At 41.4% G+C, this 27,852-nt stretch overlaps 1 protein-coding gene across 3 annotated transcripts; it reads left to right on the top strand.

The window, feature by feature from the left end:
* The first annotated feature begins 3,115 nt into the window (after positions 1–3,115).
* Positions 3,116–27,164, top strand: LOC124010242 (dual specificity protein phosphatase CDC14AB-like). 3 transcript variants are annotated; one of them, XM_046322692.1, is made up of 13 exons: positions 3,118–3,423; positions 3,919–4,009; positions 5,906–5,981; positions 6,178–6,285; positions 6,369–6,448; positions 7,100–7,166; positions 8,141–8,291; positions 8,669–8,899; positions 9,544–9,682; positions 11,257–11,422; positions 23,515–23,600; positions 23,769–23,912; positions 26,448–27,164. In XM_046322692.1, exons 1-13 carry the CDS (start codon positions 3,378–3,380, stop codon positions 26,494–26,496), a joined length of 1,434 nt encoding a protein of 477 aa, XP_046178648.1. In that variant the 5' UTR covers positions 3,118–3,377; the 3' UTR covers positions 26,497–27,164. The 3 variants fall into 3 exon arrangements, with proteins under 3 accessions (XP_046178650.1, XP_046178648.1, XP_046178649.1); XM_046322693.1 differs by having other exon boundaries at positions 3,119–3,423; positions 6,193–6,285; XM_046322694.1 differs by lacking the exons at positions 23,515–23,600; positions 23,769–23,912; positions 26,448–27,164 and adding an exon at positions 16,803–16,964 and having other exon boundaries at positions 3,116–3,423.
* Positions 27,165–27,852: the final 688 nt, after the last annotated feature.

Below are 27,852 nucleotides of genomic sequence, written 5' to 3'. Positions count from 1 at the left end.
AGATCAGAAATGAACAAATGTCCAGAGGATTGCGTTTACGAATTCCCGGTTTATTAACCAAACTCAACACAGGTTTGGCCATAGCCCACGCCAAATAAACCAAGGACAACAGTATCAAACAACGATGACCCTTCTCTTGTTAAGACCAGCCGTAAAAGAGGGAGAACAATGGCTAAGCATGGTCTTAAATTTGCGGTGCTCCACCCCCCTTCCAACACCCCCCGCTACCCCCCGCCGCTCCACCAACCACAAGGATGGCCGGCACCAGAACATTGCAGGCATTCCGGTGGTCCGACATGCCAGTCAACCTGCTAAAACTGGGTATTGCTAAGTACAATACAACTAACGAACAGCATGACTCATAACACACAGCTGTCTGTGCGGGTCGCTACACTGTCGATGTTACATTGAGCTGGGTGATCGGAATATGAATGACAGTCATATAATATGCTGTAATAGAAATAAGGCCATGCTCATTCAAAAAAATATCATCCTCATCTTAAACGGCACCGATCTCCACTGCTATAGATCAGATCAAGGAATCAAGCAACGACAATGCCTCCATTGCTGCGGAAGGAATGATAAGCGTGTCTCAATTTTCAGGAAGTAAAAAAGAATGTTGAATGCCGAAGCTTATTACAAGGAGATCTCAAGGTGTGATCCCTTTTGTGACGAATAATGACATTGCAACACTCCAGAACTTGCGTCTGCATTGAGCTTGTAGTAAGCTTAAGCTTTGTAAGCTTAAGCTGTCCTGAATAACTGGGCCTTATGAGAACATAGGCCTAGGACGACTTGGGAGAATAAGGATCGGGAACAGACAGCGCATCAGTATCAGAAGTACAAATACAGCCAGACTGTCCTGTACCGTACCTTTCTAGACCATACAATCTGTCGAGAGTCGACCCACAACTGATCCAAATGGAATGAGATATTCAAATAACAGGCCTTTTGCACCATTATTTAAATTAGATTTGCACTGCAGTTTACATCTAGAATAGAATTGTACTCACTTGAAAACAATAATGCAATATTCATTGCATTGTGGCATTGTAGGCTAGTCTAGGTAGAGGCTAGTCTAGGTATTGTCCCCAAGGTCATACAAATTTAATAAACTGTAACAGTTACAAAAAAATAGAAAAGTGAGGTGAGCCAGTGGGGGAAAAAAATCATCATAATAAGAAATAAAATAAGAGTTGCACTGCTTGTAATAATACGAAACAACCTTTGTACAACCCCTAGCGACCTCACCGTGAGATTTTAGCCTTTTGGTATTCCCACTTCTGACACCAATGTAGTAAACGGCAGAACAAGGAAGTGCAACCGGCTCACTGGTGTGAAAGGCAAACACCCTGTGCAGTTTTAGTCACAGTACATTTGTGTTAGGCTAGCTGTGTTTCTGTACTGCACATGTGATGGCAGAGTATGCAATACAAATTTGATACAAATCATCATGATATCATTCTGCCAGGTAGGCCTACTTTGCAGTCAACATTTAATTGGGAAGGTTTTTGGGGAAAAACTTTTTATAGAGCCGATATGCTTTATATCTTACCTTTTTTAGAAGTGTTTACATCAGGCTGACTACTAGCATCTATTGAGCTGATATTTCCCATAAATTCAATGTGCAAATCAACTTAAAGTAGTGTATCTACTAAATGTTCTGCAACGACACAATTCGAAAGGAAGGTTACAGCTAAATGGTTTCCTTTTACTGTTTGCGATTCCCAAATGACTATTTTGATGGGCATGACTTGATTCACCGAGACTTAACCGACTACAATGGTGAAGAACATCATTCACTTAATGAATAATAATCTTTCAAAAATAATTGATTCATATTAATTAAATATTTTGAGATGTGTGAAAAGAGGGGAATCCGTTCTACAGTAAATTACATTTGTATGGCTGAAAAAAAGATCAACAGCAGAGCTTTTTGAGCTGCGTGTCTCATGCCTTGACTGTTATTTTATGTGCAGTGATGCACCTGGCCTCTCCACTGCCTGTCAGCTATTCAAGTCAAATCAAATTGTATTAGTCACATGCGCCGAATACAACAGGTGTAGACCTTACAGTGAAATGCTTACTTACGAGCCTCTAACCAACAATGCAGTTTAAAAAAATACAGATAAGAATAAGAGATAAAAGTCACAAGTGATTAAAGAGCAGCAGTAAAATAACAATAGCGAGGCAATATACAGGGGGGTAATGATACAGAGTCAGTATGCGGGGGCACCGGTTATTTGAGGTAGTACTGTATGTACATGTAGGTAGCGTTATTAAAGTGACTATGCATAGATGACAACAGAGAGTAGTAGTGGTGTAAAGAGTGGGTGGGGTGGGGTGGGGAGGGGGGGGGGGTCACTGCAAATAGTCTGGGTAGCCATTTGACTAGATGTTCAGGAGTCTTATGGCTTGGGGTTAGAAGCTGTTTAGAAGCCTCTTGGACCTAGACTTGGCGCTCCGGGTATCGCTTGCCGTACGGTAGCAGAGAGAACAGTCTCTGACTAGGGTGGCTGTAGTCTTTGACAATTTTTTAAGGCCTTCCACTGACACCGCCTGGTAAAGAGGTACTGGATGGCAGGAAGCTTGGCCCCAATTAATGTCGGGGGTGTTAAACACTTCAGTGGCACGTCCTGCTTTGGAGATGTAGCAAGGCATAATGATAGTCAGGTGGGAAGATATAGTTAGTTAAAGGACTGCATCACGTGCCACAGGGAATGCCAAGCACACACACCAAGATGAGTGTGCCATTTGTGTTGGTGGCTTGCACCTTACATCACTTCAATGTTAACCACACTATAAATGTGACTGTTTTACAGCTTTTACAAACCTACAGTTAGGTCTATGTACTTTTAATTCAGACATATCAAAACGAAGACTGACTGAAAAAAACATTGTAAAATGGCTATTATAAGACTAAAAGTGGAAAAGTAAACTTAAGAATGTAAAATAACAACTGAAATATGACACACAAATCCACAAAGAACATTCTTGAATCCTCATGCGTAAAAGACGTGGCACTTATTGTACTTGGCTAGGCTAGATGAGTAACCATCACTGCGCAGCCCAGACACTTGACAGGGGATTTACTTCTTAGGTCAGAGCCGCCTCCTATTAAATGCTGATTGGCCGGACTCAACTAAACCATAGCGACGTGCCCTGTGTTGAGGTTAAGAAACATATGTTTTATTGACTCTTCACCAGTTCGTCAATATAAGATAAACAAGAGGAATATTTCGTATTGTGTGTTGTAGTTTAGTTGAAAAGGGGACGCGTATAAATAACTTATTTTTGCACCAACAATTTGCGCCCTCCATCTCCAATTCATCTGTTGAAGGACCCTATATAATTTTGAGATTTTAACGACGAATGAAATGGCAGATGAATATGTACTACTTGGAGCGTCCGAGTTCATCAAAGGTAACACAATAAAAGTAGTTGCGCAACTTGGCTTGAATAACATCCACTTATTGCGCGAGAGTTCATGGACGTGTTGTTCAGGCACATCATTAGATTGCTTTCGCCCACCAACGTTTAGAACGTGATTTAACAGCTGTTTAACTCATTTGTATGTGGAATCAATGCTTTTCATTCGTGTAGTTAGTTTCTATGAGCATTGTTTGTACAGTTTCTAGTGACTTTAGTACTTTATTAATATCCCAGAACGGAAATTTGATTGCACCAGCCCAAACATAGGCCTACATGGACTCACATTTTAATGGAAGAGTAACTTTATATTTCCGGTGTTAATGAATGTTTGATGTTTTGGAAGAAACAAAGAAGGCTAAGCCTCGGGAAATGGAAAGGGTTTAAGAACCACCAATGTGGGTCACTGAGCGTGGGAAAATAAATATGATTATTCTTATTGTTGTTATCTCTTTGCCCTTGTTTTACATGGTCTTCATTCTCTTACAGACCGGTTGTATTTTGCAACCCTTAGAACCAAACCGAAAACTACAGCAAACTCTCACTACTTCAGCACAGATGATGAATTTCTCTATGAGAAGTAAGTAGGCCTGTTGTATGGGCTACCCTCTTCAAATCAAACCACAGGTTTTCAATGGGTTTCATGTCTGGAGACAGATGTACTGGAGAAATTTCATGATCAGCACTATTTTCATGTAATCTGACCAAAGCACCAGGGGTTTACGGTGCATTCAGAAAGTATTCAGACCCCTTCACTTTTTCCACATTTTGTTACGTTACAGCCTTATTCTAAAATTGATTAAATAAAACATTTTCCTTATCAATCTACACACAATACCCCATAACGACAAAGCAAAAACAGTTTTTTTGAAATGTTAGCAAATGTATTAAAAATTGAAAAACTAGTATCACAACTTGTATTCAGACCCTTTACTCCGGACTTTGTTGAAGCACCTTTGTCAGTGATTACAAACTCGAATCTTCTTAGGTGTGACGCAACAAGCTTGGCACACTTGTATTTTGGGAGTTTCGACCATTCTTCTCTGCAGATCCTCTCAAGCTCTGTCAGGTTGGATGGGGAGCGTCGCTGCACCGCTATTTTCAGCTCTCTCCAGAGATGTCCAATTGGGTTCAAGTCCGGGCTCTGGCTGGGCCACTCAAGGACATTGAGACTTGTCCTGAAGCCACTCTTGCGTTGTCTTGGCTGTGTGCTTAGGGTCATGGTCCTGTTGGAAGGTGAACCTTTGCCTCAGTCTGAGGTCCATAGTGATCAGGAGCAAGTTTTCATCAAGGATCTCTCTGTACTTTGCTCCGTTCATCTTTCCCTCGATCCTGACTAATCTCCCAGTCGCTGCCTCTGAAAATCATCCCCACAGCATGATGCTGCTAGCACCATGCTTCACCGTAGGGATGGTGCCAGGTTTCCTCCAGACGTGATGCTTGGCATTCAGGCCAAAGAGTTCAATCTTGGTTTCTCAAGACCAGAGAATCTTGTTTCCCATGGTCAGAGTCCTTTAATTTGGCTTTAACTCCAAGCGGGGTGTCATGTGCCTTTTACTGAGGAGTGGTTTCCATCTGGCCACTCTACCATAAAGGCCTGATTTGGTGTTATGCTGCAGAGATTTTTGTCCTTCTGGAAGGTTCTCCCATCTCCACAGAGGAACTCTGGAGCTCTGTCAGAGTAACCATCGGGTTCTTGGTCAGCTCCCTAATCATGGCCCTTCTCTCCCGATTGCTGAGTTTGGCTAGGCGGCCAGCTCTAGGACAAGTCTTGGTGGTTCCTAACTTCTTCTATTTAAGAATGAATGAGGCCACAGTGTTTTTGGGGACCTTCAGTGCTGCAGACATTTTTTGGTACCCCAAAAATGTGAGTGTACAATATAGTCTAGCATTTAAATAATTTATTTCATACAGTAATCTTTGCTCACCTTCATCAAGTGTGTCAAAAATGTCAGACCCAACTGTTTTATTATTAAAAAAATATTCAACATTTATTTCACTAGGAACATCAGTTAAGACATTCTTACCCTGGCCAAACCCTAACCCGGACTACGCTGGGCCAATTATGCACCGCCCTTTGGGACTCCCAATCACGGCCAGTTGTGATACAGCCTGGAATCAAACCAGGGTCTGTAGTGACGCTTCTAAGCACTGAGATGCAGTGCCTTAGACCGCTGCGCCACTCGGGAGTCACTCAGGACACTGTAGCCCACATAGATAAAACACGTGTTGCCTCTGGATTTAGCCTAACCAATAATCAGTAGGTCTAGGCCTAATGGCAACCAGTTACCATGTGTAAAATTGGATTTTATAATCTGATTTCTAAATTTAAAAAATGTGTATTACATGTACCTTATTCTGTAGTTGTTAATTTACAGTATTCAGGCCTACGTAATATTACCTTCCTCCACTGAAGAGTAATAGTTATACTATTCCTTACATTATTTACATTTGCTCTCTCGGGCTTGTGTCTCAGCTTCTATGCTGACTTTGGACCCCTGAATCTGGGCATGCTGTACAGGTACTGCTGTAAACTGAACAAGAAGCTCAAGGTAAGACACAGATACATTACCATTACTCCAAGGGGGTTTCCTCAATATGCACTTTACTTTACCCCTTTTGATAACCCTTTCCATGAAGTTGCTCCTATTACTGTGTAATCGCAATGTCATTTCCAACACAATATTTCCTATAAAACCAAACGTAGAAGCCGTTTAACAAACACCTCATGATTTGAAATGTTGATAGTCTGGTTTCTTTCAGTCCTTCACTCATTCCAGAAAGAGGGTGATTCACTACACCAGCTATGACCAGAGGAAGAGGGCCAATGCTGCAGTACTTATTGGTGCCTATTCTGTGAGTGTTCATCTTCTTGTCTTTATTATGTTATTCTCTTATTGTCTCTAATGCGTACGCACGCATGCACACGTCTGTTTCAGGTGATCTATTTGAAGAGAAGCCCAGAGGAGGCCTACAGGAGCCTCATCTCAGGAAACAATACTGCATATCTGCCTTTCAGGTAAACAAACAAAACACCTCTCCAGCTAACTATTCAGTTACTCTAGCGCCCAATCTTACATTTAGAGGTTGGTAGGCTAATGCTGCGTACATAACACCCTGCATGAATGGTTCATACACAAATACTGCCAAACTTCATTCCGAATGCCTTTATGCCTAACTGCCTAATGTTTGACACCGATAATGTTAAAGTAGCGTACCGCTGAACAAAGGGGAATATTTGTTGTTTCTTTTCTATAACTGGTATCCATGTGCTCGCATTAGACTCCGATATGCCGCAAATCACAGTTTAGCCGGGCTGTGCCACTGACTGAAATGAGAATGTGGACGAATGATGGCAAAATTCCTGCAGAACTTTCTAGATTCCTGATGACTCAATGCCACATTGTAACCCCATCATCCTGACATCACAGGATGATACGACACCATACCAAATGACACTGTCACCGTTTGGGTGTATGTTGAGTAAATATAATTGGAAACGTTTATAATGAGGTTAGCTGTTGAAGTGACGACCATTTCATGTTCAACAGGATGGTTGGAAATAGTGCTTTTCCAGCAAGCATGTTAGGCCATTTCAACACACTGTGATGCACAGCCAACAATAGTCTCTAAATGTGAAATGAACTCACCATTTGTTCTTCTCTTTTAGGGACGCTGCTCTCGGAGACTGCACGTACAATTTGACCATCCTAGACTGTTTACAAGGAATACGCAAGGTAAAAATGCATTGTTTATTTTCAGTTGAGCCTTGGGTTGCTATTTACTATAAACAAGGAGATATTATTAGACTGTCCCTCTTGTCCTGGGTATTTGGTGTCTTCCAATGCTTGATATTAGTTATAACTGTCAGTAATAAGTATTAATAGACTTTTTATAAGTAGTACATCCTCTTAATAAATGAGTATTCCATTGTGTATTAACAGTTATGGCATTTACAATAGTGTAGCATTCAAACATGTTATAACATATTACCCAGCCTTTTTATGAGTTTGAAAGGACCCATAGACAGGTTAAATAGCCTCAACGAATCCATTTTCTTTCTCAATATCCCCCTCTCTCTCCCTCCCTCTCTCTGTCTTGTTCGCAGTGTTAATCTTTTAGTCCAATTATGCTCACAGGGGGAGAAACATGGTTAGCATGTATCAACATGGAGGAAGGGTTACATCATGGGTTCACTCCAGAATGTTCCGTTCAGATAGAAATATAGAATTTAGATTAGACATGATTCTCAACTATGTAGAATATGGACTTATCTTAGTTCTCTGCAAAACATTTCTATCTGAGCATTTCAAAATGTTGCTCGCCTGGATGCGATCCTGCTCTATGTGATGGTGGTCACCCTAGCCTTTTAGTCAGGGAGTCAATTCTTCACACGCAACCTGTTGTGTGGACTCTATATCCAGTTAATGGATTGGTTAACCAATCAAGTGCCAGCGAATTGCGAAGACCAGAAGGGTTGCGCAATGGAGTGCGTAATCAATAAGAGAAAAAGAGAAGATGAGGAAGAGCCGCAATTTCTCCTGGCCCCACGTTGACACAGGTCCTTGTGACTGCAAGGATATGTCTATAGTAATGACTCTACAGTGTATGTAAGTGGCTCCTAAGTACTGGTCTTCTTGTGAACAACAATTAATGTCAGGTTTGATTCAATACCACCCTGTGTGCTTTTCTTTTTTTTCTCCATCCGTAGGCCCTGCAATGTGGATTCTTCAACTTTGAGACGTTTGATGTGGAAGAGTATGAGCATTACGAGCGAGTGGAGAATGGAGACATGAACTGGATTATTCCTGGGAAGATTTTGGCCTTTAGTGGACCTCACCCAAGAAGCAAGATAGAGAATGGTGACTTTTCCCTTGCTGCCTATACATGTTTTTCATAGTTCATGGTTTTAAGAGACAATTACAGCGCTTGTCATGCCACAGTAAATTGAATGGCAGTTGATAGTACAGAATACCTACATGTATTTAACTAGGCAAGTCAGTTAAGAACAAATTCTTATTTTCAATGACGGCCTTGGAACAGTGGGTTAACTGCCGTGTGCAGGGGCAGAATGACAGATTTATTTTTTACCTTGTCAGCTTGGGGATTTGATCTTGCGACCTTTCGGTTACTAGTCCAACACTCTCCACTAGGTTACCTGCCGCCCCAAATGACTGTCCTTCATCAACCTCCACTATAATGGCACTGACCCCAACCCTGTCCCCCCCCTCCCTCACAGGATACCCTCTCCATGCTCCAGAGGCCTACTTCCGGTATTTCCAGGAGCATCATGTAACCGCCGTGGTGCGGCTCAACAGGAAGATCTACGACGGACGGCGGTTCACTGAAGGCGGCTTCGAGCACCATGACCTGTTCTTCGTGGATGGAACCACTCCCAGTGACCTCATCACACGACGCTTCCTCCACGTGTGTGAGAGCACAGAGGGCGCTGTGGCTGTCCACTGCAAGGGTGAGAGACTTTGTGTGTGTATTAATGAGTTCATAAAGCCGTCGTGTACGTTATACTTAGCTCTGTTGCTTGTTCAGTAGTAAATAAGGTCATTATTCAGTGTTGGACTCTAGCATGCAGTGACACAGAGACTCATCATTAGAGGGCAGCAATAGGCTGACATTTCAACAGTACGCTTACTCCTCTCTCACCATTACTCTATGTCAAGGCTCAGGAGAAGACCCAGGTGCAGACTGTTTCGAAGCAACAAAGGTTTATTACAAAAACAGGGAGGGCACGCAAACGGCAGCTCAAGGGCAGGCAGAAGTCAGTACTCCAGGGTGGTATGGCAAGGTACAGAAAGACAGGCTTTCTCAGGGTCAGGGCAGGAAGAATGGTCAAAACCGGGAATGGTAGAAAACAGGAACTAGAGACAAGCAGGAGCATGGAACAAAATGCTAGTAGGCTTGATGAAACAAAACAAACTGGCAACAGACAAACGGAGAACACAGGTATAAGTACACTGGGGATAATGCGGAAGATGGCCGACACCTGGAGGGTGGTGAAAACAAGCACAAAGACAGGTGTGTGACACTCATAAAGAACTGTCTTTTCTCTTCACTCTCACTCTTTTATGCCCACTCTTCCCCTCTGTCCATTCACAGCGGGTCTGGGTCGTACGGGGACTCTGATAGGTTGTTACCTGATGAAGCACTATCGTTTCACAGCGGCTGACGCCATCGCCTGGATCAGGATCTGCAGGCCTGGATCGATCATCGGACCTCAGCAGGACTTTCTAGAAGAGTAAGGAATAAACCCCAATATGTCACACTAAGACCCAGTGAAAGATACAGTGCATTCAGAAAGTATTCAGACCCCTTGACTTTTTCTAAATGTTGTTATGTTACAGCCTTATTCTAAAATGGATTCAATTGTTGTTGTTTTCTCTCATCAATCTACACACAATATCCCAAAATGACAAAGAAAAAATGGACAAAAATGGACACATTTACAAAAGTATTCAGACCCGTTACTCAGTACTTTGTTGTAGCACCTTTGGCAGCGATTACCGCCTTGAGTCTTCTTGGGTATGACGCTACAAGCTTGGCACACCTGTATTTGGGGAGTTTCTCCCATTCTTCTCCAGATCCTCTCAAGCTCTGTCAGGTTGGATGGGGAGCGTCGCTGCACAGCTATTTTCAGGTCTCCAGAGATGTTTGATCGGGTTCAAGTCTGGGCCACTCCAGGACATTCAGAGACTTGTCCCGTAGCCACTCCTGCAGAGTCTTGTCTTTATGCTTAGGGTTGTTGTCCTGTTGGAAGGTGATCCTTCGCCACAGTCTGAGGTCCTGAGCACTCTGGGGAGAGTTTTCATCAAGGATCTCCCTGTGCTTTGCTACGTTCATCTTTCACTCGATCCTGACTAGCCTCCCAGTCCCTGCCGCCGAAAAACATTCCCACAGCATAATTCTGCCACCACCATGCTTCACCGTAGGGATTGTGCCAGGTTTCCTCCAGATGTGACACTTGGCATTCAGGCAAAATAGTTTAATCTTGGTTTCAACAGATCAGAGAATCTTGTTTCTCAAGGTCTGAGAGTCTTTTAGGTGCCTTTTGTCAAACTCAAGCGGGCTGTCATGTGCCTTTTACTGAGGAGTGGCTTCCGTCTGGCCACTCTAACATAAATGCCTGATTGGTGGAGTGCTGCAGAGATGGTTGTCCTTCTGGAGGGTTCTCCCATCCCCACAGAGGAACTCTGGAACTCTGTCAGAGTGTCCATCGGGTTCTTGGTTACCTCCCTGACCAAGGCCCTTCTCCCCCGATTGCTCAGTTTGGCCAGGCGGCCAGCTCGAGCAAGAGTCTTGGTGGTTCCAAACTTCTTCTATTTAAGAATGATGGAGACCTTCAATGCTGATGGGGACCTTCAATGCTGTAGACATTTTTTGGTACCCTTCCACAGATATGTGCTTCGACATAATCCTGTCTCGGCGCTCTATTGACAATTCCTTCAACTTCATGGCTTGACATGCACTGTCAACTGTGGGACCTTATATAGGCAGGTGTGTGCCTTTCCAAATCATGTCCAATCAATTGAATTTACCACAGGTGGACTCCAATCAGGTTGTAGAAACATCTCAAGGATGATCAATGGAAACAGGATGCACCTGAGCTCGAGTTGCATAGCAAAGGTTCTGAATACTTATTTAAATAAGGTATTTCTAAAAACCTATTTTCGCTTTGTCATTATGGGGTACTGTGTGTAGATTGAGGGGGAAAACAATTTAATCAATTTTAGTTTATAATCTGCCTCTTATATCTGTGGAAGTTTGGTACAGTTGAATATTTTTCTCCTCCTGACTCCTTATCTCTCTCTTTAGTAAGCAGCACAGTATGTGGGTGCAGGGTGACATGCATCGCACCAAACAGAAGCAGCAGCAGCGTCGCCAGCGGCCAAAGCTGGACCAGGAAGTGACTTGCCTCGTCTCCAGCATGGACGACCTGTCAATCAACACCGTTCTTTATAAGTCCTTCAGCCTGGATGAGGTTAGTGACTTTGGCAATGGTTCTTTGTAGGGTTGGGTAGGTTACTTTCTAAATGTGATCCATTAGTTACCTGTCCAAAATTGTAATCAGTAATGTCATTTTGGGATTTCCCAAACTCAGTAATGTGATTTGATTACTTTCCCTTTAAGAGCATTTTCGTTATGCATCTTGTCCTGGAGGCAGCTCTGCAGAGTGGTCACTAGGTGGCACACAGTAGCCACAAAGTTATACAATCCGATTTTAAACCTAACCTTAACCACACTGCTAACCCCTAGTGCCTAACCCTAACCTTAAATTAAGACCAAATTGTATTTTTGGTTTTCATACATTTTTACAATATAGACAATTTGTGTTCTGCAGCTGGCCCATCTAGTGGAAATCTCTCAGTTCTGCCTCAAGGACAAGACTCATCCCAATAAATGTCAACCTGCTTAAGAGGCATTAGAATAAGACATAAGTCAATATTACCAATTGAACAGCATCCATTGCAGGATAAATCATTGTTAGAGTTTACATAGCTGGTAATAAATGGATGTTGGATTTTACTTAATGGGTTGGTTATATAGGCTGCTTCTAACACATTGCTTTCTTTTTGCATGTGAAAAATGTATGCCATATGCTGCATTTGCTATAGAGGCCTATTGTTTACGTGTTTGTTGGTGACACTGATATCTTGATAATTTGCAGCTGTTTGGGTCTATCAAAAGAGTGTGAGTTTGGGCATTTGTCCGTTAGGCCTATGTATTTAAAAACATTTTTTTATCAGCTTTCGATTGAGCAATAAAATCCCCACTCGTGGTCTTATTAAACTAATTTTTGACAGTACGGAGCACAGTACCACAGGGGAGTTTACTGGCTGTCCACTGGGTCATATTAATTATGCCGATTCTGTTACAAAACGAAAGCAAACGGAACAAAATGGGAAGGGACCTACCTGAATTCTCTGATAGGAACTCTTATTTTACTCTGTTTGCTTCAGTTTGGTTCTTAAACGGTAACAGATTTCTTGATGAATAAAACCCCTGGTCACAAAAACAATGATTAATAAGCAGCTTACAATTCTTCAATTCAACCATTGTGTTAAAATACACATATACATTTGTGAACAGCCATTCACAACACCGTAAAGCACAAATAGCTAAATGAGAGAGTAGCAGTGAGATTCACATCAATGCCCTACGTACACTGAACAAAAATACAAACACATGTAAAGTGTTGGTCCCATGTTCCATGAGCTGAAATAAAATATCCCGGAAAGTTTGCATACGCACAAACAGTTTGTTTCTCAAAAATATTGTGCCCAAATTTGTTTACATCCCTGTTAGTGAGCATTTCTCCTTAACCAAGGTAAATCCATCCACCTGGCAGGTGGGGCATATCAAGAAGCTGATTAAACACCATGATCATTACACATGTCCACCTTGTGCAGGGGACAATAAAAGAGTGGCCAGGCAGGCTGTGGGTTGGGCAGGAAGAGTGGTCAGGCAGGCTGTGGGTTGGGCAGGCAGAGTGGTCAGGCAGGCTGTGGGTTGGGCAGGCAGAGTGGTCAGGCAGGCTGTGGGTTGGGCAGGCAGAGTGGTCAGGCAGGCTGTGGGTTGGGCAGGCAGAGTGGTCAGGCAGGCGAGGGTCAAAACTGGGAGGGCAAGAAAAGAGCGACTAGAAAAAGCAGGTGAAACACAAAACGCTGGTTGACTCGAACAAACAAGACAAACTGGCAACAGACCAACAGAGAACACAGGTATAAATACACAGGAGAAGATGTGCGATACCTGGAGGGGGGTGGAGACGATCACAAAGACAGGTGAAACAGATCAGGGTGTGACAGATGACTTCATATTCCATTCTCCCAGTTCAATGTAACAGCAATAGGTTTAGGCTACTACATGATACTCACATTTTCCCTATACCCATCATGAGGTTGCTAACCTAGCCTATGAATGAAAGTTTACAACGTACAGTTGAAGTCGTTTACATACACCTTAGCCAAATACATTTAAACTCAGATTTTCACAATTCCTGACATTTGGTCCTAGTAGAAATTCACTGTCTTCGGTCAGTTAGGATCACCACTTTATTTTAAGAATGTGAAATATCAGAATAATAGTAGAGTGATTTATTTCAGCTTTTATTTCTTTCATCAAATTCCCAGTGGGTCAGAAGTTTGCATATACTCAATTAGTATTTGGTATCATTGCCTTTAAATTGTTTAACTTGGGTCAAACGTTTCGGTTAGCCTTCCACAAGCTTCCCACAATAAATTGGGTGCATTTTGGCCCATTCCTTTTGACAGAGTTGGTGTAACTGAGTCAGGTTTGTAGGCCTCCTTGCTCGCACATGCTTTTTCAGTTCTGCCCCCAACTTTTCTATAGAATTGAGGTCAGGGCTTTGTGATGGCCACTCCAATACCTTGACTTTGTTGTCCTTAAGCCATTTTGCCACAAATTTGGAAGTATGCTTGGGGTCATTGTCCATTTGGAAGACCCATTTGCGACCAAGCATTAACTTCCTGACTGATGTCTTGATATGTTGCTTCAATATATCCACATCATTTTCCTACCTCATTATGCCATCTATTTTGTGAAGTACACCATGCCCTCCTGCAGCAAAGCACCCCCACACCCCCTCCAGCTAACCGATCGCTGCAGCTGTACATAGTCTATCGGTAAATAGCCCACCCAATTTTACCTACCTCATCCTCATACTGTTAACAATTTATTTACTTTTCTGCTCTTTTGCACACCAATATCTCTACCTGTATATGACCATCTGATCATTTATCACTCCAGTGTTAATCTGCAAAATTGTAATTATTCGCCTACCTCCTCATGCCTTTTGCACACAATGAATATAGACTCTTTTTTTCTACTGTGTTATTGACTTGTTAATTGTTTACTCCATGTGTAACTCTGTGTTGTTGTCTGTTCACACTGCTATGCTTTATCTTGGCCAGGTCGCAGTTGCAAATGAGAACTTGTTCTCAACTTGTCTACCTGGTTAAATAAAGGTGAAATAAAAAATAAAAACATGATGCTGCCACCCCCGTGCTTCACGGTTGGGATGGTGTTCTACGGCTTGCAAGCCTCTCCATTAATCCTCCAAACATAACGATTGTCATGTGCAGTTGCAAACCGTGTCTGGCTTTTTTTATGGCAGTTTTGGAGCAGTGGCTTCTTCCTTGCTGAGCGGCCATTCAGGTTATGTCGATATAGGACTCATTTTACTCTGGATATAGATACTTTTGTACCTGTTTTCTCCAGCATCTTCACAAGGTCCTTTGTTGTTCTGGGATTGATTTGCACTTTTTGCACCAAAGTACGTTCATCTCTCGGAGACAGAACTCGTCTCCTTCCTGAGCGGTATGATGGGTCTTGTCCCATGGTGTTTATACTTGCGTACTATTGTTTGTACAGATGAACGTGGTACCTTCAGGAGTTTGGAAATTGCTCCAAAGGATGAACCAGAGTTGTGGAGGTCTACAATCTTTTTTTCCGAGGTCTTGGCTGATTTCTTTTGATTTTCCCATGATGTCAGGCGAAGAGCCACTGAATTTGAAGGTAGGACTTGAAATACATCCACAGGTACACCTCCAATTGACTCAAATTATGTAATTTGGCCTATCAGAAGCTTCTAAAGCCATGACATAATTTTCTGGAATTTTCCAAGCTGTTTAAAGGCACAGTCAAGTTAGTGTATGTAAGCTTCTGACCCACTGGAATTGTGATACAGTGAATTATAAGTGAAATAATCTATCTGTAAACAACTGTTGGAAAAATTACTTGTGTCACACGCCAAGTAGATGTCCTAACCAACTTGCCAAAACTATAGTTTGTTAACAATACATTTGTGGAGTGGTTGAAAAACAAGTTTTAATGACTCCAACCTAAGTGTATGTAAACTTCCAACTTCAACTGTATAGGTGCACACACGTCGAGAGACAAGTTTCTATTGGACAAATTCTGGTATGTTTATCCCCATTTTGTTCTGTTTGCTTCCATTTAAGAAGCGTTTTTTTCAACAGAATCGGCGGAATGAATACACACCCCTGATCATGCGTAAAACGGAGTTCACTCTCATAACAGCCATTGTTGTATCCTCTTCCCTCCGTTTGTGGACTTCAATGCACAACACATCAGCTGTATGTGACCAGGCGAAAATACCTTTCCAAGCCAAACCGCTACACACAGCCTACACCATGTCACCATATTAGCTAAAGTAACGTCATAGCTAATAGAACTAGCGTGTTAGTAAACCCGCTACAATCATGCATTTCACTGGCGGGCCCGGTGGCAATACTTTTGTAAGTAGCAAATGCTTACCTTGACTTGGAAGAGTTCCAGTGTTGTTTTGGACAGTCATAGCCACCTAGGTAACATAGCATCCCTCTGTTTGAGCAGGGTGTTTCAGTAGGCTAAACTAGCTGCATTTGCTAGCTAAGTAAGTGAAAGTGAAAAAAAAATCTTTCTCTCTTGCTTCTCCATCATTTTGGAAGAAATGAATTTGTTAAACTGTTAAACTATTGGTCAGTTGGTAGGTAGAGCATAGAGCATGGTATTTGACTCTTTGAGTCAAATACATATTTTAAAGACTGCAGTGCTAGCTAGCAGTAGTTTATGCTTTCAGTACTAGTTTAATTCTCTGATCATTTGATTGGGTGGACAACATGTCAATTCATGCTGCAAGAGCTCTGATAGGCTGGAGGACGTCCTCCGGAAGTTGTCATAATTACTGTGTAAGCCTATGGAAGGTCTTGAGAACCACGAGCCTCCTAGGTTTTGTATTGAAGTCAGAGGAGGGCGGAAGCTAGCTGTCCTCCGGCTACACCATGGTGCTACCCTACAGAGTGCTGCTGAGGCTACTGTAGACCTTTGAAAAATAGTGTTTTAATCAGTTATTTGGTGACGTGATTATATTTAGTATAGTTTTATCTAAAAAGGATAACTTTTTAGATTAAAAAAAGCTGAAAGGGGGGTTCGCCCAGGGAGCCATACTAGCTAGAACCGCCACTTCGAGTCACGACCACTCACACTGTAGCCTAAACATAGTCCAGTTCAAAGTGAATGGCACAGATCTATATATGGCAATGGCTATTTACATATAGGCCTACTACAGCTCTGATTGGTTATGGCGCACCGGTCTGTGTAGAGTACAGGCCTGATTCGAGCCTGTCAATGCAATAGAATCCTACTCCAATGCACTGTACCTACAAGACAATCTCTAGCAAAGTTAATTTAGCATACCATCTTCATTGTTTGTTTTGTTACGATATGTTACATTGAATGTGGCTAATATTGCCACAGTAGAGCGAAACGTTGATAGTGTTAACTAAAGAGGAAAACTCTAGAAAATTGAGTGAAGTTCAATCGAGTACTTCTTTGCGCAGGCCGAGGGGAGATGAGCGCCCACGCATGTGTGCAGCTTAAAGGAACATTGCTATTGAGCATGTTTTGGATGCTCTGGATCGACGTGTACCACAGCGTGTTCCAGGTCCTGCCAATATCCAGCAACTTCACACAGCCATTGAAGAGGCATGGGACAAAAAACATTCCACAGGCCACAATTAACAGCCTGACCAACTCTATGCAAAGGAGATGTGTTGCGCTACATGAGGCAAATGGTGTTGACACCAGATACTGACTGGTTTTCTGATTCACACCCCTACCATTTTTTAAGGTATCTGTGACCAACAGATGCATACTGTATCTGTATTGGCAGGACCTGTACATAGCACCTGTACATAGCCCATCTGTAAATAGCCCAAACAACTACCTCATCCCCTACTGTATTTATTTATTTATCTTGCTCCTTTGAACCCCAGTATTTCTACTTTGCACATTCATCTACTGCACATCTACCATTCCAGTGTTTAATTGCTATATTGTATTTACTTTGTCACCATGGCCTATTTATTGCCTTACCTCCCTTATCTCACCTCATTTGCACACATTGTATATAGACTTGTTTTTCTACTGTATTATTGACTGTATGTTTGTTTACTCCATGTGTAACGCTGTGTTGTATGTGTCAAACTGCTTTGCTTTATCTTGGCCAGGTCGCAGTTGTAAATGAGAACTTGTTCTCAACTTGCCTACCTGGTTATAAAGGTGAAATAAAAATAAATGAATACATTCCCAGTCATGTGAAATCCATAGATATGGGCGTAAATGAATTGATTTCAGTTGACTGATATGAACTGTAACTCAGTAAAAGCTTTAAGGTTTTTGCATGTTGCGTTTATTTTTTGTTCAGTTTAGATAATAAGTGATATCCAAAATCGCCCGTAGGCTACACCACTGCTGTTATCCTTACCTCCAAGCATTTATTCAAGTTGGATAATCTTTGATTGCCAAACAGCAGTCACTCCATTGGAAGATGTAGCTTGGACTATATGCCTTCAAAAGCCTATTCCTGCTCTTTCCCCGAGATTCATCAAACGCATTTGGTGTGTCATCATAGTGGTCTCTGACTTGTGGTCAGACTCGCTCAGGTGGGAACAAATGTCAACTTGAGCCTTTTTTCAATTAGGATTTGAATGTCATTGAGAAAACAAAAAGGTGTCCAAATAAAATGATGCAAACATCCTTTCTGAATTTAAAAGTAATGCTAAGAAGTAATCTAGTTTTTCAAAAGTATCTGTAATCTGATTACTATATTTTTGCTGGTAATATAACATATTAGTTTGTTTTTTTGTAATCTGTTACATGTAACGGATTACATCTAATCCGTTACCCCCCATCCCTGTTTGTATGTTTTACTTTTTAACTTTATTTATAGACTTAAGATATAACAACAAAAACAATACAACCCCAACCCCTCATTCTCCCTCCCTCCCTCCCTCCCTCCCTCCCTCCCTCCCTCCCTCCCTCCCTCCCTCCCTCCCTCCCTCCCTCCCTCCCTCCCTCCCTCCCTCCCTCCCTCCCTCCCTCCCTCCCTCCCTCCCTCCCTCCCTCCCTCCCTCCCTACAAACCACCCACCAAGGCATCTATAAAAGTAAGTTAAATAGGACAGAAAAACAGAAACAAACAGTAATAGAAATAAAAACAATGGGGATAAAGTTATATAAAAATTCTTATCAGCACAAATGGCCACTAGAACAGACATGACCGCTTACCAAACTATGCAAGTTACACTAAGTAAAATACTTTCCATGTATTATGTTAATGGGGACCAGTTTAAGTCAAACTGTTGTTGGGACCCATGCACAGTGTACCTAACCTTCTCCAGAGGCAGAGATGACATCACCTCCTTAACCCACTGCATAAAGGAGGGCGGCTTTCACATTTGCTTGATGCTTGGTAGCATTCTGGTCTAGGGGAAGTACCCCAAAAATGTCAGGGACCGGGTTGGTGCTAACAGTTGTATTACAAATATGTGAGAATGCCTCTCAAATGGGTCCCACAGTCGCTGGACTCTGGTGGCATCTCAAACACTTGGTCAACATTTGGGTGTATTTTCCCAATCTGTCACTTGACAAAATCCCACGCCTTATTCAAAATGATGATGTGTGGATACACTCAATACTCTGTTGCCATATGTCATCGTGTAGCCCGCCACCTACAGTGGGGGAAAAAAGTATTTAGTCAGCCACCAATTGTGCAAGTTCTCTCACTTAAAACGATGAGAGGCCTGTACTTTTCATCATAGGTACAACTATGACAGACAAAATTAGAAAAAAATCCAGAAAATCACATTGTAGGATTTTTAATGAATTTATTTGCAAATTATTGTGGAAAATAAGTATTTGGTCAATAACAAAAGTTTATCTCAATACTTTGTTATATACCCTTTGTTGGCAATGACAGAGGTCAAACGTTTTCTGTAAGTCTTCACAAGGTTTTCACACACTGTTACTGGTATTTTTGCCCATTCCTCCATGCAGATCTCCTCTAGAGCAGAGATGTTTTGGGGCTGTTGCTGGGCAACACAGACTTTCAACTCCCTCCAAAGATTTTCTATGGGGTTGAGATCTGGAGACTGGCTAGGCCACTCCAGGACCTTGAAATGCTTAAGCAGGGGGACACGTCTGGCATTTGAGTCCCTGGCGGCGTAGTGTGTTACTGATGGTAGGCTTTGTTACTTTGGTCCCAGCTCTCTGCAGGTCATTCACTAGGTCCCCCCGTGTGGTTCTGGTTTTGCTCACCGTTCTTGTGATCATTTTGACCCCACGGGGTGAGATCTTGCGTGGAGCCCCAGATCGAGGGAGATTATCAGTGGTCTTGTATGTCTTCCATTTCCTAATAATTGCTCACACAGTTGATTTCTTCAAACCAAGCTGCTTACCTATTGCAGATTCAGTCTTCCCAGCCTGGTGCAGGTCTACAATTTTGTTTCTGGTGTCCTTTGACAGCTCTTTGGTCTTGGCCATAGTGGAGTTTGGAGTGTGACTGTTTCAGGTTGTCTTTTATACTGATAACAAGTTCAAACAGGTGTCATTAATACAGGTAACGAGTGGAGGACAGAGGAGCCTCTTAAAGAAGAAGTTACAGGTCTGTGAGAGCCAGAAATCTTGCTTGTTTGTAGGTGACCAAATACTTATTTTCCACCATAAATTCATAAAAAATCCTACAATGTGATTTTCTGGATTTCTCTTTTCTAATTTTGTCTGTCATAGTTGAAGTGTACCTATGATGAAAATTACAGGCCTCTCTCATCTTTTTAAGTGGGAGAAGTTGCACAATTGGTGAAAAAATATTTTTTTGCCCCATTGTATGTCTTGCTCCCATGCAGACTTTGTATTTGCAAAGGGAGGCGGATTAATGTTCTGTATTATGTCGTATAGAGATTGTGCCCTTCAGATAAGGGTTAAGATCTAAGCACCTCTCGACTGGACACTTAGTGGGCTCAAGTGGAAATGAAGGGAAATGTTTTTTGGCAAAGCTGCGAGTTTGCAGGTATCTAAAAAAAAGTGGGTATTGGGAATATTATGGTCAACCCTCAAAGTATCGAATGAGACAAATGTGTTATCAACAAATAGGTCACAAAAAAACAGCAGACCGTTCCTAGGCCAGAACTGGAATGCCGTGTCAATCGGTGATGCTGGGAAGAGATGATTAGATGTTAATGGAGAGAAGCCACTTGCTTGTTAAAGGCTAAAGTGACTTTGGAATTGGGACCAGATTTTAAGGGAGTTCTTAACAATGGGGTTCAAAACATGGATGCAAAGGTTCATGGGCATTGGGGAGCACAGGAGCGATACCGGAGACGTTGGAAGGCTTGACTGTAACTCTATGATGGCCCAAGTTGGGCCGTCCTTGTTTTCAAATGTAGAAACCCAATAAACACATTTAGAAATATTTGCCGACCAGTAGTAGTGTAAAAAAGCCTGTGGGCTTAGGCCTCTCTAGATATACCTTTCTCATTCGTGGATTTTGACTTATTCCAAATGAAGTTGGAAATGTAACTGTCCAGTTGTTTGAACATCGACTTTGGCAGAAAAATGTCAATCATTTTGAATAGGTACAAAAACCTAGGAAGTACAGGCATCTTAACAGAATTAATGCGACCTGCTAATGAAATGGGAAGAGACGAGCACCTAATGAAATCCTGCTTAGTGCGGTCCAGGAGTGTTTTGAAGTTATGTTTGGACAGAGCCTTAAATGAGCGTGTGACCTTTATCCCCAAATAAATAATGACCCGATGCTTCAATGGGAAATTGGCATACCCAATTCCTTCTGCGAATGGATTAATGGGGAGGAGCACACATTTTGTTAGGTTTAGCTGACAACCAAAACCTTGTAGCATGTCTAAGAGAGCGGGCATAGGGTTAGAGATGTATATAAGAAGATTGTCTGCATATAAGGACACCTTGTGAGTTATGTCGCCTCTTAGTATTCCCTTAATCCTCTCCTCCGCCCGCAGGGCGATAGCAAGAGGCTTACACAGATATAAGCAACCCTACCCTATACGGATAAACAGCAACCCTGCCTGGCCCTCTGTGGAGAGGAAGTAGCTGGAGGTAACATTGTTGGTGTGAACAGAATCCACTGGGGATGAGTACAACATCTTAATCCAGGAAAGGAATAACAGGACCAAACCCAAATCTCTCTAGTACTGCAAATAGTACTGCAAATAGAATAAAGTACATTTAAATAGGCGGCGAATATTATAGAAAGATTGCCTACCTGAGATAAATCCGGTTTGGTTAGAGTTAGTTCGATGTTTTTTAAATGTGATTTTACAGTTTGAATGGGGTGTCCTGGTCCTGTTCTGAAGGGTGTAATGTCACAGAACGTTCAGATAGAAATGTATTGTGCAACAAACACAGGGCTGCCAAATTCAACCAGTGCATATTGAAAAAGCTCAACGAATTTGCGGGCCAGACATAGCCTATTATATTTGTTAAAAACATTTTTTTGCATAGTCCTACAACTGCTACCCATGTCCATTTTATAATGTCCACTTATCTACGTAGGATTCTGCATATAGCATTTTAACATATTGAAACAAAAGAAGAGATATTTGTCCAGTCTTTGCTGCTACGCTTGTGCATTCCTGTGACCTTAATCAAAAAGTATTTCATAACGCCGAATAACAAAAACATAGCTCAGTTGTTGTAACATTAAAAAAATAATAATAATCTTGCACTGCATGGATCACTGGTGTGGCAGAATGCAACATTGCTGTATGGTGCAATCAAAATGTCTTGATTTGAGTAGGTAGCCTAGGCTACTTCTCAAATGTTGCTGTAATAGTCCCACATGTTTCTCCTTTGCATGGTTGTTAGGCATCTTATGAATAATGACTAAACAATATTTACATTTAAATAGAACTATAACTAATTAAACTCTAACCTGTTTTACAATATCTGATTAATAATGTTAGTTCCTAAGGAAGAGGTTATGTAGCATGGACAAGGGGTAATTGGAAATTATAGCCATTGTGGATGAAGGAATGTATGTGTGTGTGTCTAAAGTAAGCAAAGAGTGTCATTAACCTATGTTTGAACCGACTCAGCTATAACTCTGTGGCGATCAAATAAGACAGCGGGAGCCCCTCCAGGTTTTCCGTATCTGGAACTGTCTGCTAAGTGGTAATAGACTATGGTGAGACTTCAGGAGTTCATCCAGATATAGTGTGTCAGGTATGTGCGCTAGTGAGTTGGAATTAACTTTTGAACCTGCTTTGTCCTGGTCGAGAGGAGGAGAGACATTTTATAACCTATGACTTCATATGTGATATATAAACTGTTGTACATGGGTCTATGAGCAGCGCTCTCGAGAATGCGATTGGCTAATTTTGATAAGACTGGTCTCTGTCTGTTTTATGCAAATGAGGATCTTACAAATTCTTAGAAACAGACAGTGATTTCAATTGAATTGGTTAATGAATATATATCTATAGGAATTGTTCAATTCCTTTGACAATGGTGTTTTTTTTTTTGGACTAGTCATTGTCAAGCTACAACATATTTGCCAGACCACAACATATTTGTAGCTTAGCTAGGACTGTGGCATGTGTCTGTACACTTTCCCTCTGCTGCGAGCTGTAAATGGGACACACGAAAGCAACGTAAACGGGACACAGAAAAGCAGCGCAAAGGAACTTTGAATTCACCTATTGCGGGCGCAATCAGGTTGTAATTTTGTAAAGTTTACTAATTTATACTCGCTTGTGTGTCCTATTGTCCTTTAGTAGTAATTTATACCCTCGTGGGAATCCTTTATCTTAACTCTTTTGACAACCAAGATGACATTTTATGTAGGTTACAGCAATGACTAGTCGGTACCGAAACTCGGCATGGACATTTGGCTTACACCACTTTTAAACACTGGCTGGCTCGTGCATTGCTTGCTGTGACTTCTAGTGCAGCGCATAGCAGGCGGTATGGAAGCGGGCCAAAATGAATTGACATCCCAAATCATTTCACGGGCCAGATAGAAATGTGTCACGGGCCAGACTCGGCCCGTATTTGACACATGTGGTGTTACATATAGGACTGTCTGTACAATAAGGATTCAGGTCAGTTTTATTCATTGCATTATAATCTGAAATGGTCTGACCCTGTCTAAGTCTTTTGAGGGCTGGCATTTTGCTTAGGATGTGAAATGATTGTGACTGCATGTCTTGGTTTGTCGCCCTCTCTCTGTCATCTGCAGAATAACTACAGGGAGTGTCTGACCCAAGGAGATAAACTCAGGGATTTGAAAGGCCGTCGCTCATCCAGGTCTGCCACCACTTCACGGTATGGGCGTGTGCTGTGCGAAAGTGAATGTGGTTAAACATCCATCAATACTTCGTTGACGTTGATTGCATTGTACATCGACAGACATAACCCTGTGTTCAACTTTAGTGCTATACTATTTTTAAATGGTTATAAAGCCTTATTGTTTGTTGTACCATCCTTCTCCAGGTTGAATTTGACAAAGACCAGTCAGACCTCTATCACCCCTCCCAAGTGTTCCAGGCTATCTCAGGTCCCTGTCCCCTTCTCCTCCTCCTCTTCTCCCAAGAGGCTGGTGCAAAGCTCCTCATCATCAGCTAGTAACCTTAAGAGGTGAGTTTCTGTGTGTGTGTGATGTGTGTGTTTTTGTGCCATCTTCATATGTGTTCAGGTATGTACAGTTGAAGTCGGAAGTTTACATACACTTAGGTTGGAGTCATTAAAACTAGTTTTTCAACCACTCCACTAATTTCTTCTTAACAGACTATAGTTTTGGCAAGTCGATTAGGACATCTACTTTGTGCATGACACAAGTCATTTTTCCAACAATTGTTTACAGACAGATTATTTCACTTATTAACTTTATCACAATTCCAGTGGGTCAGAAGTTTACAGCAAAAATCGCTGAAGTTGGAGACTTTTATCTCCCTCACCAACTTCAAACATCAGCTATCTGAGCAGCTAACCGATCGCTGCTGCTGTACATAGTCTATTGGTAAATAGCCCACCCATTTTCACCTACCTCATTCCCATACTGTTTTTATACTGTTTTTATTTATTTACTTTTCTGCTCGTTTGCACACCAATATCTCTACCTGTACATGACCATCTGATCATTTATCACTCCAGTGCTAATCTGCAAAATTGTATTTATTCGCCTACCTCATGCCTTTTGCACACATTGTATATAGACTCCCCTTTTTTTCTACTGTGTTATTGACTTGTTAATTGTTTACTCCATGTGTAACTCTGTGTTGTCTGTTCACACTGCTATGCTTTATCTTGGCCAGGTCGCAGTTGCAAATGAGAACTTGTTCTCAACTAGCCTACCTGGTTAAATAAAGGTGAAATAAAAAATAAATAAAAAACATACACTAAGTTGACTGTGCCTTTAATCAGCTTGGAAAAATCCAGAAAATGATGTCATGGCTTTAGAAGCTTCTGATAGGCTAAATGACACCATTTGAGTCAATTCGAGGTGTACCTGTGGATGTACATTGGGGCAAAAAAGTATTTAGTCAGCCACCAAATGTGCAAGGTCTCCCACTTAAGAAGATGAGAGAGGCCTGTAATTGTCATCATAGGTACACTTCAACTATGACAGACAAAATGAGGAGAAAAATCCAGAAAATCACATTGTAGGATTTTTAATGAATTTATTTGCAAATTATGGTGGAAAATAAGTATTTGGTCACCTACAAACAAGTGGGAGAACCTGCACAAGTGGGAGAACTTGCACAAGTGGGAGAAATTGCACAATTGGTGGCTGACTAAATACTTTTTTGCCCCACTGTATTTCAAGTCCTACCTTCAAACTCAGTGCCTCTTTGCTTGACATCATGGGAAAATCAAAAGAAATCAGCCATGATATCAAAAAAAAAATTGTAGACCTCTACAAGTCTGGTTCATCCTTGGGAGCGATTTCCAAACGCCTGAAGGTACCACGTTCATTTGCACAAACAATAGTACGTAAGTATAAACACCATGCAGCCTTCATACTGCTCAGGAAGGAGACGCGTTCTGTCTCCTAGAGATTCATACTGCTCAGGAAGGAGACGCGTTCTGTCTCCTAGAGATTAATGTATTTTGGTGCGAAAAGTGCAAATCAATCCCAGAACAACAGCAAAGGACCTTGTGAAGATGCTGGAGGAAACAGGTACAAAAGTATATATATCCATAGTAAAACGAGTCCTATATCAACATAAACTGAAAGGCAAGGAAGAACCCGCTGCTCCAAAACTGCCATAAAAAAGCCAGACTACAGTTTGCAACTGCAGATGGGGACAATGATCATACTTTTTGGAGAAATGTCCTCTGGTCTGATGAAACAAAAATAGAACTGTTTGGGCATAATGACCATTGTTATGTTTGGAGGAAAAAGGGGGAGGCTTGCAAGCCGAAGAACACCATCCCAAGCATGAAGCACGGGGGTGGCTGCATCATGTTGTGGGGTTGCTTTGCTGCAGGAGGGACTGGTGCATTTCACAAAATAGATGGCATCATGAGGTAGGAAAATGATGTACTTATATTGAAGCAACATCTCAAGACATCAGTCAGGAAGTTAATGCTTGGTCGCAAATGGGTCTTCCAAATGACCCCAAGCATACTTCCAAAGTTGTGGCAAAATTGCTTAAGGATAACAAAGTCAAGGTATTGGTGTGGCCGTCACAAAGCCCTGACCTCAATCCTATAGAACATTTGTGGTCAGAACTGAAAAAGCATGTATGAGCAAGGAGGCCTACAAACCTGATTCAGTTACACCAGCTCTGTCAGGTGGAATGGGCCAAAATGCACCCAACTTATTGTGGGAAGCTTGTGGAAGGTTACCTGAAACGTTTGACCCAAGTTTAAAAAATTTAAAGGCAATGCTACCAAATACAAATTGAGTGTATGTAAACGTCTGACCCACTAGGAATGTGATGAAAGAAATAAAAGCTGAAATAAATCATTCTCTCTACTATTATTCTGACATTTCACATTCTTAAAATAAAGTGGTGATCTTAACTGACCTAAGACAGTGAATCTTTACAAGGATTACATGTCAGGACTTGTGAAAAACTGAGTTTAAATGTATTTGGCTAAGGTGTATGTAAACTTCCGACTTCAACTGTATGATCTCTCCCGTTGTCTCTCTCTCTCTCCTTCTAGTCCCTTTAGCCTGAGTATGTTCAGCTCCAAGGCTACTACTATTCACTGAGCCCACGTTGATCACTGACTTTTCATCTTTGACCTTCTGACCTTCCAGTTGACCCCAGGAGACAGGAGGTTAACCCCCTCAACCGCTGGAGAAATGTGCACGATAGTCTCTGTTATAAATGCACGTTAAATAACATTTAATAATACAACAAAAAAAATCAAATCCACCCCTGAGACACTCTGTAAAAAAATTATATTTGTAACAATTGGATTTGTAGACATGATCTCGTTTCAATCATTGTAATTGTTTGATTTCAAAATGGGTTTATTATCATTGTAATTGTGTGCAAGGAGAATGTTTATCATGGCTTTCTCTTATTCAGTTATTGAATTGATTTATATTGTTTGATTGACGCTGTAAAAGAGGACACATCCTACTGTACACTCAATGGATTCATGAGTGGCTGTCTTATGAATGTTGTCATTCAGGAGATCCATTTGTTTTATGTGAATACAGATTTGGATTGTAACAGAAGTGACTCTGGTTGAGCACTTTTTTCTGACTTGTTTTTACGACTCTTGTTGACAGGCTCAAGACAATTGTTTTGTTTTAAATGACTTTAAGTAGTAGGCCTGTATGGCGTATATGGAATGTATTTCTGCAAACTTTGCAGAAATACTATTGGTACATTGTCATTTAAATTTGATTAAAATCATTCCTTGTTAAAATAAGTTGTCTTTCTCTGCAAATGTTATTTGACTCATAAACATGGCAGGTTAAGACACATTTTTCGGCTTATATTAATATCTCCAACAACAAAATAGGGACCATGTATAGCAGTTGTAAGGGCAGGAAATCAACAGAAGTCAAGGCAGATTGAAGTTCTACCTTTTAAAAAAATATATATATTTGCAGATCTTGTGTTTACACAGGCAGCCTAATTCTGATTATTTTTTTCCACTAATTGGTATTTTATGACCAATCAGATTTCTTCACAAGATGTTTTTCAGAATTGATCTGATTGGTCAAAATACCAAAAAATACCAGTGAAAAAAAATATCAGAATTGGGCTGCCTGTGTAAACGCAGCCTTAGTGATCCAATGGTGAATATGCCATAGGCCTACTTGCCCTCATACGTGACCATACCATTACCAAATTGTAAACCAATTAACTGGTTTTACAATGTAAAAGGCAATTTACATATCCGTCTTTACTTTGATACATTTGTATATATCAGAAATAACGGAAGAAGTTTTGATTTATTACATAACATTTATGTTAAATTGAACACTTTCAATACTTTTCTAACAACTCATAGTAACCTCCCTAGGCTTGGACTCCCAAATGAGGAGCGCAGGCCACGTATATACATATACTTATGACCAATTAGATCAGCTCTTTTGCCAATAATTGGG

Source organism: Oncorhynchus gorbuscha, linkage group LG22 (genome assembly GCF_021184085.1).
Source record: "Oncorhynchus gorbuscha isolate QuinsamMale2020 ecotype Even-year linkage group LG22, OgorEven_v1.0, whole genome shotgun sequence".
Lineage (NCBI taxonomy): Eukaryota > Metazoa > Chordata > Actinopteri > Salmoniformes > Salmonidae > Oncorhynchus > Oncorhynchus gorbuscha.
This window is presented reverse-complemented; position numbering and strand designations above follow the sequence as displayed.

Coding starts and splice junctions, on each gene's coding strand:
- LOC124010242 (XM_046322692.1), top strand. CDS start 3,378: ATGGCAGATGAATATGTACTACTTGGAGCGTCCGAGTTCATCAAAG. Junction 8,292..8,668: donor AAGAAGCAAGATAGAGAATG/GTGACTTTTCCC, acceptor CCTCCCTCACAG/GATACCCTCTCCATGCTCCA. Junction 23,913..26,447: donor TCAGCTAGTAACCTTAAGAG/GTGAGTTTCTGT, acceptor CTCTCCTTCTAG/TCCCTTTAGCCTGAGTATGT.